The sequence below is a fragment of the Rhincodon typus genome, chromosome 24 (assembly GCF_021869965.1).
Source record: "Rhincodon typus isolate 14 chromosome 24, sRhiTyp1.1, whole genome shotgun sequence".
Classification (NCBI taxonomy): Eukaryota; Metazoa; Chordata; class Chondrichthyes; order Orectolobiformes; family Rhincodontidae; genus Rhincodon; species Rhincodon typus.
Window position 1 is genome coordinate 30,800,576 of NC_063355.1, and position 16,390 is coordinate 30,816,965.

A 16,390-nucleotide genomic window follows, 5' to 3' on the forward strand; every position below is an offset into this window, starting at 1 on the left:
TTTTTTTGGTTTATGGTGAAAAGAGGAGGAGAAATGCACTTGTACATTGTAGCTTGTATATTTTAAGTTGACATAACTAGAACACCTCCTTTATGGTTATTTTCTGTTTAGAGGCCTGAAAGCAGATGCCAAAAAGAAAGCCACCACAAGGAACAACCTCTCGCCTCCAACAATCCTTCCCAGACAACTTTATTCCCATCTATTCTATTATCACATCTAACATAAGGAAAGAAAATAAAACATTGTTTTGATTGACCAAAAAGCCCAAATGATTAATCCTTCATCCCTGGAGACTGCAACATACTTGGAGAATTAGTGATCCGACATATGTCCAACTCTTACCATGCATCGTATTGTGCACTGTGATTATAAAAATTTCTTAAAGAAGCAGCACTTTTGAAAAATTCATATCATCTTTATATATTTAAAATTTGAAAAACACTGCTGCACAATGAACCTTGTGGACTGGATTTTACAGCCACAAATGAGGAATGCCATCCCCCACTGTGCCTATGTAAAATATGATAATATAGAGTCAGGCTGACCATCCAACAACATTGTGCCAGTCTCTAATATTATGGAAGGAGAACTGGTGTGGAAATCAGAAGCCCAAATATTCAGCATCCAAATGAATGTAATCTTTCACTGCCCATGCTATTTTTCAGGCATTGATTGGGCAAGTGTTTAGGACTGCTTCATATGGCAGGAATGAGGTGGCAATACAGGGGTTGGAAGAAAAGGCCCTAACGATGGTACTCTCAGCGCACTTGGCAGTCTACTGGTAAAGGTGGCAGCGTTTGTACATTTTCTGGCTTCATTTATTCACTGTTTTCTGCCTGCTGTACACAATAAGGAGAGAGCAAGGGGATAGGGGCACTCAAGGTTGGAGGCTACCACCAACATCCTGTCCACAGCATAACCCGTCTCCCACCTGATATCACAGTCATGATGTCCAATTGGGCATGGAACCCTTCCCAATGTGCCATTAATTAGCAATCCATCAATTAACTGGTCATACTGAATCAGTTGAGGCAGAAGCAAGTTGACCACAAACTAAAACTGTAAAACATAGCCTCAGTTTGTTTCATGTATTAACTGGTTCAGCCTCTACTTTGGAACTCTTAAGCTGCCACACAGTTTCTTATCCATTCTGGTATGCTTATCACTTCAAAGCAGCAACCTAAACACAGAGGCAAGGATGCACATTCGTTTCTGGCTGCAAAAGTCCTGCTTAAATTTGTGGATCAAGGAAAAAAGAATTTATAACAGAGATGCAACATAGAAACTCTGAACTTGTCCACCACTACCCCAGCAACTGTGACTAAATGCAGAGAACATTTACCTTCAGCCTTTTCACCAGCAGACATTTATCTGCTGCCCAACATATACACACATGTCTGGATGAGGAATGCAAATTCTCACTGTAGTGAGGATTACCTCAACATAGCCTTAACCTTCCAAACCGTCCTAGCAGTCATCTGCCACATTTGTTTGTACTGCAGTAATGAAGGTAAATTCTTCAAAATTTAATTGGATTGAGAAACACTGGCTGAGAGAAATGCGGCTACAAGGTAGGTATCAGAGCTTCCTCAGAATGAAGCACATTTACCCCTGTAAATAAAACGCTTAATCAGATATTCCTGTTCCTTCAGAATGTAATCAAAGGAATAGCATTGTACATTCAGTAGCCAATATCCTTTGAAGAGATATAGTGCCTTCATTGTACAGCTGTGTCTGTTTTTTTATGTAGAACACTACATGAACAACAAAGCAATTCTTGGCACTCACAGCTGCAGACTCCATCAAAAATGTTTCTAATGCAGAGAAGTTCCTCAACCAGACATCACAGCATTACTCAATTTAAGAAAAAGCAAAAAGAACTGTGGATGCTGGAAATCAGAAACGAGAACAGAAATTGCTGGAAAATCTCAGCAGGTCTGGCAGCATCTGTGCAGAGGAATCAGAGTTAACATTTCAGGTCCAGTGCCCTATCTCAGAACCCATAGTTCTGACAGACTCAAAATATTAACTCTGATTTCTCTCCACAGATGCTGCCAGACCTAGTGAGATTTTCCAGAATTTTCTGCTCTTGCATTACTCTGTGATTTTTCAGCAACATCACAGCTACACAAGGAAAAAATGCTTGCGAAGGCCAATGGATTTGTTCATTGCTTAACGAGTAGAGTCATAGCGTCATAGAGATGTACAGCACAAAAACAGACCTTTCGGTTTAACACGTCCATGTCAACCAGATATCCTATATAAATCTAGTCCCATTTGCCAGTATTTGTCCCATATCCTTCTAAACCCTTCCTATTCATATACCCATCCAAATGCCTTTTAAATGTTGTAATTGTACCCACCTCCACCACTTCCTCCGGCAATTTATTCCATACATGCACCACCTTCTATGTGAAAAATTTGCCCCTTAGGTCCCTTATAAATCTTTCCCCTCTCACCTTACAGCTATGCCCTCTAGTTTTGGAGTACTTTCCAAATTGTGCGACAGTTCTCAGTTTATGTTCACACTAAGGATTGCAAAAGCAAAAGCAAGTGCAACAATAACTACACTAGCCTTTACCTTCCTCCTTGCACCAGTCCATTCATTAAATTTAGAGGTAAAATTATATGTAACTTAGATAAGGCACCGACTAAGGCAGACATGCCCTTACTGTAGTCCCAGTAATAGTGTCTATGAAATTTTCTTCAATAGCTGTAATAACCTGTCTGGTTCATTAATGCCATTTTAGCCAGGAAATCTGCTGTCCTCACACATTCTAGCCCATTCACATTAATGTGCTTCACTCTTAACTGTTCTCTTTAAGGGAAATTAGGGATATGTAACAAATGCTGGTCTTTGCTAACAACATTCACATGCCATGGAAGAAATAATTTTTAAAAAAAGGTTAATTGTGCTATGTGCAAAACTCTTCGGGATAAGCTTTTCCTTAGGACGTAGTCTATTCAAAAGAAGACTGCATTTGGAAAATGGTCACAGTATCACATGCACCAGCTACATGTAGAGATTCAGTTATTTCCCGTAATAAAGAAAGAACTTGCATTCTGATGCAGTCATATATTTGTAGACAAATGCAGCACCTAATTTGCGCACAGCAAAATCCTGCAGACGGCAAATAAGATAATTTTTCAGCTAATCTACTTTGGGTTTTTTTGCCGAGGGACTCACACTGGCCATGATTTGGGGAAATTTTCAAATGGTATCTGTCGACTTAGCAGACAAGGACAGAAACAATAATGACAACACTGCAATGTTACTGCATTGATGTGCTGGCTTAGGTTATATGTTGAAGAAGAGCATGAGATCATAACATCTAACATGAAGGCAAGAATGTTACTATTTCAGCATGCTGATGATTTTTGAAAATTCTGGACTATTACTACGCTTCTGTACTGACATCTGAGTGCTTTCCAGAAGGTTATTCTCAAGTAAAATGTGGGGTTTGTAGAAAGAATGCAATGCTGAGTACCCCGACATAAGATCAACAATTATAGTGTTCAGTCATTTCATAGAATTCACCCTATCAACAAGAGTGCTTTACACAATCAGGATATTCAACTCAGTTGCAATTTGAATGAGTAGTGAATGAAAAACCAAGAGTTCAAACATTATTCAAGAATTCAGATTTGCTCACATTTTTCCGTAAACTAGCAACGCCTGCATTTTCTTCTTTTAAAAAAAGACATACTGCATGTACTGCTCTTCACAAACCTAGAAATAACCTCTGATACCTAATACACAACTCTCCCATTTACCACAGCCATTGAACAGATGTTATGTGCTCCCCCACCCCCACCCTCAGCTAACCTCTGCAAACACTGGACTCCCTTACCATAATTTTCTGTTGCACTCTCTCCATCCTCCATTAAACTTTTTCTTCTGTCACTTCTACGCATTTTCTCCTTCAAGAGTTTTGTAAACTGCGTGTGCCTAAAGTATGAAAAACAGCTGAACGTAACACGAGCAGAGATCGTAAGTTGGTGGTTAGCAGCAGCAGCACCATCAATAATACAGAACATGGGCTTGCTTATTGTATGTTCAAGAAACAAAATGTCCTGTTAGGATTTCAAATGTATAAGTTTGGCGCACTGGAGTTGCAAAGCAATGCACTGCGCAGCAACAGGTCACACAAATATATCTTCACATGGCACATCTGTTTTTACCTGCACCAGTAGAAATTGTCAAGTGAAGGATGAATGCTGTGCACTAGAGGGCATATCTCCTGGTATATACAAGATACCTAATGGTTTAAGCAGAGGTCTTGGAGCAGGTTACCTGATTAATCAAAGAAACCGTTGGTTGAAGGACACAGCTCAAACTATGTGGAAGAGGAGATCTTCCTCTCAACAATGGTAAGGTAAAAACCCATCATTATCCTGTACCATATACAATATTTATATATTTGTACCTCATGATAGTTTAAATAAATGCAATTAAAAATATAATAGAAAACAGATTTCAAAGAGGATTGTAAATTTTAAATCACATCTTCCAAGTCTGTGCTCCCAGTCTATGCTTACTTACATCTACTCAATCCAATCTAAATTTGGGGAAGATTAATCTCACTACAACTTTATCCAGTATCTGCCCTCAGGTTTACTTAAAGACGATTACAACAATACAGAACATATGTTCCAATATGCAGCATCATCCAAACATCACATTTGTGTTGCGCCCACATAATGATCTTTCCAGACTAAACTGGTTCATCATATTCAGTTTTTAATTTCAGGTATAAAGTCAATGACTGGAATAGGACAGGAACTTTCCCATGTGGATGATACAGGGGAGAAACAAAGAGCAGGAAAAAGGAAAAGACACACCGTTAAAGGTTTACATATTTAGCAGAGCTTCTTACACCACAGAATTGACAGCAGTACAGTACATGCCACAAGGAGAAAACTTAAAGCAAAAAGATATGTTTATGCGCAATGAAATGATAATGCGGCAATTTTTTTAAGGCTTTGTGATGTCCTTTTGGAGTTATTTTAACTTTTGTTCCACTAGATCAGTGTGCAATAGTTTTCTTTTATTTATTCGTGGGTTGTGGGCATCTCTGGTTAGGCCAATATTTATTATCTATCCCTATTTTCCCTTTGAATTGAATGGCTCACTCGGCCATTTCAGAGGGCACATTGTTCTAAGTCTGGAGCCATGTGTAGGTCAGATCAGGTAAGGATGACAGATTTCCTTCCCTAAAGGACATTAGTGAATCAGATTTTTGTTGTTATACAACAATGCATCCCCCAGCATTTGTTATAGACAGAGGTAAAACAGTCATTTGTGACCCTGCACACCAGGTCAGCTAATGCCATTGAGGTCAGTCAGACATTGTCCTCCACAGAGTACAAGACATTTACAGAAAAAATAGGAGATTAGATTTTTGAAATAGAATGGCTATAAATAGCAAGAATTCTTAAAAAAAATTGATAAGAAAACATATGAGAGCCATTCCCCTCCAAAAAGGGTGATTATTACCATGTCATTTAAAAATTTACAAACTGAAGTTGATAGATTATTGTTTGGCAAAGGTATAAGAGTTTATGAAACCAAGTCAGGTAGATAGAGCTAAGATACAGATCAGTTACTGTCCTCTTGAATAGCAGGCGAGACGTGAAAGACTGAAAGGCCCACTCCTATTCGAAAGTTCTCATTATGGCAAAGATAACGTTACACAGAAATGAGGAGCAAGTGGCCTCGAATTGGTGAGATGGAGCATAGAAAGTAAAGGGTAGGGATGAAAGAAAGATTCTCAAGCTGGAAGGAGATGTTTCACCGGGCTTCAATTTGGCCTTTTTTTCATATTATCTGTGCCTAAATAATTTTGACTATGACTCATAGGTACAGTAAATTGAACATTGACCAGCATTGATTACAACAAAATGGTTCGAGGACTATGAAAGATTGCAGGAACACACTAATAGATTTGTGTGAAGGTGGCAGTTCAACATGGAAAATGTAAAATAGTATTAAACGGTCAAGTTTAAAATGAAAGATCAGAAAAGCTCATTGTTAAGTGCAAATAAGTAAGTAAACTAAAAGAAAACACATCATTGAAAAATATTTCAAATATATTGCAAGGGATGGAACAGAATGGGAGTAGGATATGTGGTTTATGCAGAGAACACACCAAAACAAACTGAATTGACTTAAAGACCTGATTCTGTGCTGAAATATTCTATAATCTTCTATACATCACTACAAATTACATCAGATAAAACATTACTTATGTTGGACGAAATTCTCCACTAGCTCCGGCCGTAGACAGCACAACTTATGCCGATATTCCTTTGGGTATCCTAATCTTTGACATTCCTCATGCAACTCTTCACCAATCATTGGCAGGAAGTTCAGATCTGAGGGGAATGTGCGGAAAAGATCCAGAATGTAACGTCTCCCATCATTGCCCACAATTCCTTTGCAATCCACAGAAGAGCACAGGAGGATGGGCTGTTCTAAATTATTCAGGACGAGGTGCTTCTGAATCCGAAGGGGTCTGGAGGTTTGAAGCAATATGTTGATGTACTCATGATTAGAAATAACAGTCTTCCCAAAATCTACCAATCCATAAACCACGTTCTGATCTTGCTCCTGTTCCAGAATTCCAGGGATAATGGACTGTGCAATTATCCGATAGCCCCGGTAATCCACTATTACAGTCCCTAGTACATGCAGACCAGCCACATCCAAGTTACTATAAGCTTGGATCCCTTTCAAATCATTGCTGGATGCAACATAAGCAGCATGATCCCCACCAGATTCTTTGTAGTTGTCCCGGATGTCAAATCCGAAGCTGAAGAAAATGTTGTTCCAGATGAACATCTGCATTTTGGTATAGTCTCCTGGGTTGATGGCCATGATGTTCCCATCGACAACTGCCATTGCACCACGGGTGGCGGCTGCAACAAAGTCACTGTTTACCTAGTCAGAAACAAAAACGGCGTCTTAATTGGTTACTCTGTTTCAGGGTGTGTCTGACTGAAGGATAGTCTTTAATGCACTAAAAGCCAACTGTTTTTGCACACAGTCCAGATACTAGTTCAGGAAAAGCTATCAGAACTTCCCAGATTTCTAATGTGGCAGTGAAAATGTGAGCAAATGGGTTTTAGGCAGGCTGCTCAGTGGTGGCTGACCCCATTGAATGTTTCCTAGGCGGTAGTTTAAATAATATTGGTGAGAGGATACATTAGAGACAGCCTAAAATGTTTGGTAAGCGGGCAAGTGAAAAGTCAGAATATCTTGAACGAAAAGGGCTATGTGTATTTGAAGGACAGAGCAGGCTTTTGTAAGAGGGAACCCAAAATATCTGGAGCGAAGGAAAGGAAAAGGGAAGTATCTAATTTTCCTGATGCTGATGTGAAAGCACAGCCAACCACAGCCATTAAAAGAGAGGATGGCAATGTTAAAGTGCCTATGAAGAAACTATTCAGCAAGACGGACCATTTGAAAGCAGATGGTTATGCGTAGGATTTCATAACCCAAAGGGCTCACATAATATCGCACTTCTCTCTCTCCCCACACCACACCTCCATACACATGTATGCACACATTCCCTGCCAGGGAAAGGGTTGTGTGAGCTCAATGACTTAGCAAAGTTAAAAGTAATTTTAGATGGACAACAGGGCCAATAATGGGATTGTACAGAAACATGTGGCTACATCCTAGAGACATCATCATTTCATTTGGGACTACCAAAACAGCATTATACTCATTCTCCAGGTGCAAAATTATATGGCAGTGGTCATACTGTGACTCACATCCTGAAAAGTATGCCAGTGTACAGAAATCTCACATCTTAAATCATTGATCTACTGAACCTATCCTTCCTATCAGCCACTCATGTTTCTGCATGATTGATGGAAGATCTGTGAATTGTAGCAAGTAATTTACATGTATTCCTCCTGCAGAAGCAGACATTGCACAAGTTCCCCCTGTTCCAGAGATGTGTCTTAACATCAAGAAGGATGAGAGGTGACTTGATAGAAGTGTACAAGATGTACAAGATGATGAGAGGCATAGATAGAGTGGATAGTCAGAGACTTTTTCCCAGGGTGGAAATGACTATTACGAGGGGGCATAATTTTAAGGTGATTGGAGGAAAGTATAGGGGAGATGTCAGAGGTAGGTTCTTCACACAGAGAGTGGTGGGCGTGTGGAATGCGCTGCTGGCAGTGGTCGTGGAGTCAGATACTTTAGAGACTTTTAAGCGACTCTTGGACAGGCACATGGAGGACAGTGAAATGTAGGGTATGCAGGGTAGATTGATCTTAGTAGGATAATAGGTCAGCACAACATCGTGGGCCGAAAGGCCTTTACTGTGCTGTACTGTTCTATATTCTATGTTCTATATCATTGAATTAGTTAATTATTGCTGGGAGGGTCAGAGTGCTGGGAAAAATGTGCCAACACCAAACACTCAACTGTAATTGCTAGAACTGATTCCAACTCTTACCGGACAGTTGAGGAATGGGAATGGAACAGATACATTGTGCATTTGTAATGACGTACACATTTTGGATAATTATACTGTGTTTTTCTGAGTTTCTTATATGGAAAAAATGCATAATGCTGCTCAAGCACAATAAAGTTAACTGTACTTTCTCCCCCTTTGGAAACTGCAAAGATACATCAGAGAAGAACATGTCCTTTCAATTTCTTCTGTTCATTGTTTTGCAGTCATACACTCACCCACTCCATCATTCATCATTTCCCTTATATTCAGCAGCCCAGAGCAACTCAAGAAATACAAACAACACTGAGAAAATTGACAAATTGGGAGAGGTAGAGGTAGTTATAGTTATAGTGAAAGGGCAGGACATGTTAGCCACTAACTGCAGAGCAAATGTATGATGATTTCTACCATGAAGAGAAGGGTTTTAGTAGACAGAAACAAAAGTTCTGTGCAGTCTTCAAGATGTGAAGCAACTGTCTAGAACTTCTCTCCTTTGCTCCAAAATGGAAAAGGGATTCAACAAAGTTCAACAAAGACAGCCAAAGAAAAAACTGCAAAGCTTCCCCAGAGGATTACAGATCCTAACAAGTCAATCAATTCAACATGGAGATTCCGAATATAGGTCTGCAGCTCTTAATGGACTATACAGCTAGAATATTTTGTATCCTTTCTCGGGAATATATATCATTCTGATCTCATGAGATCTGTTCCTCCATTGACCATGGGTTACCAGAATCTTGGTCCCATGACACATAGCCTGTCCTGCATTTATCTCAGGACTTGGGTGCTTGATGAGAAAGGTAACCTCCATCCTTAGAGGCACAGCCATGCATATCTCAGCCTACACAGCACACTGGATGGACGGGTTCTCCTCTGTGCAACTGGATTAATCTGACTTCACTCTCGCCTTTCTCCTTTCCAGGATACAGTCATGTAAAGTAGTATTCTCAATCAGAAATCCACTGTGCAACCTTCAAATCAGAGTTCAGTAATGGTCTACAGATGAGTGTGATTTAAAAGTAATGCAGAATTTATGAGAAGACTTTGAGAAGTGAAGAATAAAACACTTTTTTCCAGTATCTGCAATGAACTCCATGTTATGGCCACAAATCCCCATAAGCAATCCTCAGCCAGTTCCCCTTAATCTTAGAACACAGAACATAGAACATTACAGCGCAGTACAGGCCCTTCGGCCCTCGATGTTGTGCCGACCTGTGAAACCAATCTGAAGCCCATCTAACCTAAACTGTTCCATTATCATCCATATGTTTATCCAATGACCATTTAAATGCCCTTAAAGTGGGTGAGTCTACTATTTTTGCAGGCAGGGCATTCCACGCCCTTACTACTCTCTGAGTAAAGAACCTATCTCTGACATCTGTCCTATATCTATCACCCCTCAATTTAAACCTATGTCCCCTCGTGCTAGCCATCACCATCCGAGGAAAAAGGCTCCCACTGTCCACCCTATCTAATCCTCTGATCATCTTGTATGTCTCTATCAAGTCACCTCTTAACCTTCTTCTCTCTAACGAAAACAGCCTCAAGACCCTCAGCCTTTCCTCCTAAGACCTTCCCTCCATACCAGGCAACATCCTGGTAAATCTCCTCTGCATCCTTTCCAATGCTTCCACATCCTTCCTATAATGCGGTGACCAGAACTGAATGCAATACTCCAAGTGCGGCCGCACCGGAGTTTTGTACAGCTGCAACATGACCTCATGGCTCCGAAACTCAATCCCTCTACCAATAAAACCTAACATACTGTACGCCTTCTTAACAACGCTATCAACCTGGGTGGCAACTTTCAGTGATCTATGCACATGGACACCGAGATCTTTCCGCTCATCCACACTACCAAGAATCTTACCATTAGCCCAGTACTCTGTATTCCTGTTACTCCTTCCAAAGCGAATCACCTCACACTTTTCCACATTAAACTCCATTTGCCACCTCTCAGCCCAGCTCTGCAGCTTATCTATGTCCCTCTGTAACCTGCAACATCCTTCCGCACTATCCACAACTCCACCAACTTTGGTGTCATCCGCAAATTTACTAACCCATCCTTCTACGCCCTCATCCAGGTCATTTATAAAAATGACAAACAGCAGTGGCCTCAAAACAGATCCTTGAGGTACTTGCACTTGCACTTCAATGAACAGGCCCTTGAAAACTGTGCACTTTAAATAGCGGCACACGTACTTAAGGTGAAAGTACAGCAGAAAGTAATACAAACAAGTATGGGTGTATGTATTTGTCACTGAAAGAGTAGGATGGCTTCACAGAACTCCACTACACATTAGTCCCAACACAAATTTTTGGTCGTCAGAAGTACAGTTACTGACTTCAACCCTCTCGCAATCTAATAATCGCACTGCCCCAGTTGATTTGTATTTAATTCCCATCAAATTCCGAAAGATTCTTCAAATCGACCACCAGCAAGCAACTCTTTCATCACACACTGAGGCTCCTATTCTTAGCCCCATTACTGTGGAAGCCAATGAAGCCCTAATGTTTCATTGAAGAAACAGAGGATAAATCTCTCCCTTTGGATAAGATTCACCTGATGCTGCTCTCACAGTATTAACTTTGTGAGGACTTGCTGTGAAAAGCTCGTGAGAACAGAAGTTTGTATACCTCACCTTAAACATGGTCTGCTTCCTCAATATCCGCTGCATCATATCTTGACAGGGCATCTCCCGTGCCATCTGCAACTCTTCATTCCAGTCCCGGGGCTTTATTGAAACAAGAGGCAGCAAATCATCCAATTTTTACAAATCATAAAGGTACTACTCAAAATGTAATGTTTTGATTTATTGAGTTATTAAAACACTTATTAAAAATGTTTTGAAGTGAATTGTCAAATCTTTGGTATCCCAAAGCTCAATGAGTAAATGTACTGTTTACTCATACAGACTAATAGTGATTCCAGGTTGAATGAATACAAAACAAAGCAATATTTGACACGAGGATATCCACATGTTTGAGCAGTATGTCCAATTTTGCAACGTCCATAAGATGCAAGATATCAAGGAAAGGCTCATAGAATGCCAACCAAAATTAAAATCTTCTGAAGATGGTCTTGAAGAGTTCAAATTATTTACTAGGGAGAAATGAAGGTCGAGAGATGGGTGTAATTTCTTTTTCATGAAGAGATTAGGTTCAAACCATTAAGGTAAGTTTTTGGAGATAGCAGGGACAGCAGAATGAAGGATGGTGCATAAAAGATCCAAGGGCAAAGAAACAAGATAGGCTTCAGGAAGTATTTATTGTGGCAGAATGTCACTGTCATCTAAAACAAAGTGCTAAACACAAGGTTGAGTTCTTTTAAATATTCTGAGAAAACAGGACATGGTCGATTATAGAGAGAAAATTGCTAACAGGTTGCTGTTTTGAGGAGTCATGAGCTACCACAATCTCTTGGGAACTTCCATAGTTGTGTTAGGGAGTCAGCTCAAGATGAATCATTTCTTGAAATTTTTAGTCTCTCTCTCTAGACCTGGTACAGTTGAATGGGTAAACAGTGAACAATTTCACATAGTTATCTACATAGATAATCTTTATTCATCCTTTTTAACCTTCCAACATTTTGTGCAGAGTTAGTTGATCCCAACAGGATATTGCTGCAGCATTACCACAGTAAATGATTCTGGGCAACACTCTTGCTGGATAGTGACTGGCACTGCAAACTGCGAGCATTGGGCAAGTACAAGTACTAGCTGTGATCGTGGCACATTCAGATAGGCTGGTGGATACAACAGGATAGGTGACACTTGAGTAACTGCGCTCAATGATCCAGCAGTTTCAGGGGAGGAGGAGAAAAAAATAAATGCACAATTGCTGTTTGGCAGCAAATAACAAATAAAATTTATAACTCATTTTCTCCAAACAGATTTTCCAGACACCTCTGTGTCACCTACCCTCATCTCTAGTGCCTGACAAAGACCTCTAGACCAGAACATTACCACCCATTTCTCACCTGCCCAGTAATATGTTCCTCAAACCCTAGACGGGAAGTATATGCATCCTCAGCCCTCACACAATCAATGGTGTGCTGTTTGTGTGGGATGGTCCAACTGTATCTTTGGAATGGTGTGGCAACCCTCTCCAATGGATGGCAATTCACCCTGGAAAACAGAGAATTAAAATCTCAAAAAATCACTAAAGCTGTTGCATGACCAGAATACTAACTATATCGCACAAAACGTCTAAAATATGACGGCGCAACCGATATTTAGATACAGTCCAGAATGAATTTAATTGGAGCATGATTAGAAAAAACCATTGGCATAAACCCAAAATCAAGTCAATACAACGTCTAGCAATTTCTGAAAGGATCAAGGAAAATTACTCTTGACTGCTACTAAACGTTACCATGAAGCCTAAAAAAATGTCTTCCTTGAAAAACTATTACAAATCCAAAAGGACAGGACTTTGCTGGGATCAGTAAATTCAAAGCTCAATGACTCTCCAATTTTAAATTAACTGGTAATCACACTCGTTAAGGTCACCAAAATAAAAGTAAGCCAAGTGGAAGAGTTACATAAAAGATCACTGGAGTAACTTTAATATCAGGCAGAGATTTAATATCTATTTATGCAGGGATAAAGGGATCATTGCCATTTTGATGTGCGTTAATTTTGTGAAATAAAATAATGATTGTGGGTTCTTTTATGAAAAAAGAAAGATCATAATTATCTAATCAGATCAGGGATGGGGAACACAGTTGCTTGTTCTTGATGAAAGAAAGCTTTATTTCAAATTTAAACCTACATTTAATAGAGTCAATGAACTTGGCTCCATCACTTTAGAGAGGAACTATGTGCAAGGTAGATACTTCCCAGAAGTGGTAAGTAGGCAAATTAAATCCAGTCTCAAGTACCAACTCAGTTACATAATTCCAGCACTTTATGAGAAGGGTTGGTTGCTTTCATGATGCATGGAATTGGAGGTGCAATCATGAAAACTGAGTTTCTGAATGTTAGAAATAAATAAAAGGATCTGTCTAATGTGGATGATCCTCTTCACATTCCATACCTTTTCTTCTGCAATATCGCAAAATTCTTCTTGAATATTGGGCTAATTTGATTCAGAAGATCCAACAGTGAATGACATAGCAGGCTAGGACTGCCTGGTTTTGGATTAAATACATCTGCAGTTGACCTAATTTAGAATACAATACGTTAGAAACAGCTTTTATTGCAGGGCTATAGAAAGTAAAAATGTTTGGTATTGTTAGTGCAATATCTTGACATAGAGCACAAATGGAAAATTGTTAAAACACCCAGCAAACAAAGTTTCAAACCGTGTAGCAACACCTTCACTTTACAGTGACTTAAATCCAGAGAATTTATACCTCTCTGTCAAAACATTAAATTCAACTTACCTGATTCTCGTCAGGTTGTGTGTTGTGAACTGTTGGGTCTTCTGAGATGAATATTCATAAAACTGAGAGCTCATACTTTCACAGCTCCTAATACTCTGCAGATTTCTAACTAAATACTCCTGGTCTGGAAGTCACTCAAACTAAACTCTTCTTCTCTAGAAACATCTTCCCTAAACTGCACTGAAAAATATTGCTTTCTCAAATTGCCCTCTTAGAAATTAGGGATGGACAATAAATGCTGGCCTAGCCAGTTCACATCCTATGAACGAATTAAAGAAAAACACTATGTGGACTAACTGGTTTCTTTCCTATTATACTATTTCATGAACGTTTAATACAACTGAGTGGCTCACTAGACCATTTCTGAGGGTAATTTAGACTGAACCACATAGCTGAGTGTAGAATCAAGTGTAGCAAACAATGAGGAAGATATTCATAGATTTCAAGATACAGAAAGCTTGAAGAATCTATGTCACATGGCAGGTGAACTGAGAAACATTAAATGATGAATTTTATTAAGAACAGTGAACAGGGAGTGATGCATGTTAAATGGCACAATGGTTGAGGGAGAGAGAAAAAAAGGAGAAAAAGAGAGAGAGGGAAAGACAGAGACAGAAAGATCCATAGATTCATATGGCACAAAAAGGCCTTTCAACCCATCAAGTCTGCACTGACATAATTACCACTAAAAGTGCGCTAATCCCAATTTCCTGCCCTTGTCCCATATCCTTGAATGTTATGATATTTGAAGTACTCATCAGAATACTTTTTAAAGTTTATCAGGTTTCCAGCCTCCACTACTTTCCCAGGCAGTGCATTGCAGATTCCCACCATCCGCTAAGTGAAAAAGTTTTTCTCCCCAAATCGCTTCTGAATCTCCTTCCCCTTACTCTAAAACTATGCCCTCTCATAGTTGGCTCTCAATCAAGGGGAACAGCTGCTCTCTATTCACTTTCATCATACCCCTCATAATCTTATATCCCTCAATCACGTCCCCTCTCAGTCTTCTCTGCTCTAAAGAAAACAATCAAAGCCTATCTAGTCTCTCCTTATAGCTCAATTTGTCCATCTCAGACAACATCCTGGTAAACCTCCTCTGTACCTCCTCTAGTGCTATCACATCCTTCCTGTTGTCAGGGGACCAGAACTGCACACAGTACTGGAACTGTGGCCTGACCAATGCTCTATATAACTGTAACTTTGCCCTCTTGATCTTATACTTTATGTCACGACTGATGAAAGCAAGTATCCCATATACATTCTTAACTATCTTATTCACATGCTCTGCCAACTTCAGGGATCTGTGAATAATTACCCCAAGATCCCTCTGTTCCTCTAAGCCACCCAGTGTCCTGCCATTCATTAAATACTTATCAGGGTTAAATACCATTTGTCACTGGTCTGTCCATCTAACCAATCCATCTATATCTTTCTATAACCTACAACCATCTTCTTCGCTATTAACCATTTTACCAGTCTTGGTGTCATCTGCAAATTTTCTTAACATTCTCCCCACATTTTCATCTATGTCATTTATGTATATAATAAACAGCAAGAGTCCCAGTACTGATCCTTGTGGGACACTGCTGGACACCAACCTCCAGTCACTCAAAAAGCCTTCTACCACAACCTTTTGTGTCCTACAACTAAGCCAGGTTCTGATCCGTCTCACCAAGTCTCCCTCAACTTCATGTGCTTGAACTTTCTCAATCAGTCTCCCATGTGGGACCTCGTCAAAAGCTGTGCTAAAATCCATATAAACTGCATCAACTGAATTTCCCTCATCCACACACCTGATCACATTTTCTAAAACTTCTAACAAATTTGTCAGGTATGACCTCCCTCTGATAAAACCATGCTGACTATCCCTAATTAACTCATGCCTTTCCAAGTGCATATTAATTCACTCCTTTAGAATTTTCTCCAATGAGATCCAAGTGACTGTTACGCTTCTGCTTGTGCACAAATCTTTGAAGATGACACAGTTAATAATGCATATGGGATTCCTTGTAAAGGAAGGCATAGAGTACAGTCACCAATAAATACGTTATGCTAGACCTGTTTATAACATTGGTTCAACTTCAGCTGGAATTTTGTTATTTCTGAGCACCATGATTTAGGAATGTCATGAAGGCTTTGGAGAAATTTATGAGAATAAATTTATTGACAAAGTTTTAGGGATGAGGGGTTAGTTATGTGGACAAACTCAAGGAGCTGGGACTGTTCTACTCAGAACAGGGAAAGCTTAGAGAAGATTTGATAGAAGTTTTTAAAATCATGATGGGTTTAGTGAGAGTAAACACAGAGAAACCGTTTCCAATGGTTGAAGGACCACTATCCAAACAAACAGGCTTAAGTTTATTGACAAAAGAAGCAAAGGCAACATGAGGAAAACACCCATCCTTCCTCAACGACCAAGACCCCAAACACAACTTCTGGGTGAACAACATTTCACCTGTGCTTCTTTCAATCCAGTCTGCAGCATTTGCTGCTCACAGTGCAGTGTCCTTTACGTTGTTGAGATCAAATGAAG

At 39.7% G+C, this 16,390-nt stretch overlaps 1 protein-coding gene across 1 annotated transcript in view; it reads right to left on the reverse strand.

The window, feature by feature from the left end:
* LOC109915928 (clustered mitochondria protein homolog) overlaps nucleotides 1-16,390 on the reverse strand; it is a 44,859-nt gene that overhangs the window by 1,270 nt on the left and 27,199 nt on the right. The window contains exons 7-11 of the mRNA XM_048611730.1: nucleotides 13,509-13,634; nucleotides 12,451-12,598; nucleotides 11,114-11,206; nucleotides 6,246-6,940; nucleotides 3,827-3,949 (exon numbers count right to left, since the gene is read on the reverse strand). Of these exons, the coding sequence (XP_048467687.1) occupies nucleotides 3,827-3,949; nucleotides 6,246-6,940; nucleotides 11,114-11,206; nucleotides 12,451-12,598; nucleotides 13,509-13,634 (1,185 nt within the window). The remainder of the gene's footprint in view (nucleotides 1-3,826; nucleotides 3,950-6,245; nucleotides 6,941-11,113; nucleotides 11,207-12,450; nucleotides 12,599-13,508; nucleotides 13,635-16,390) is intronic.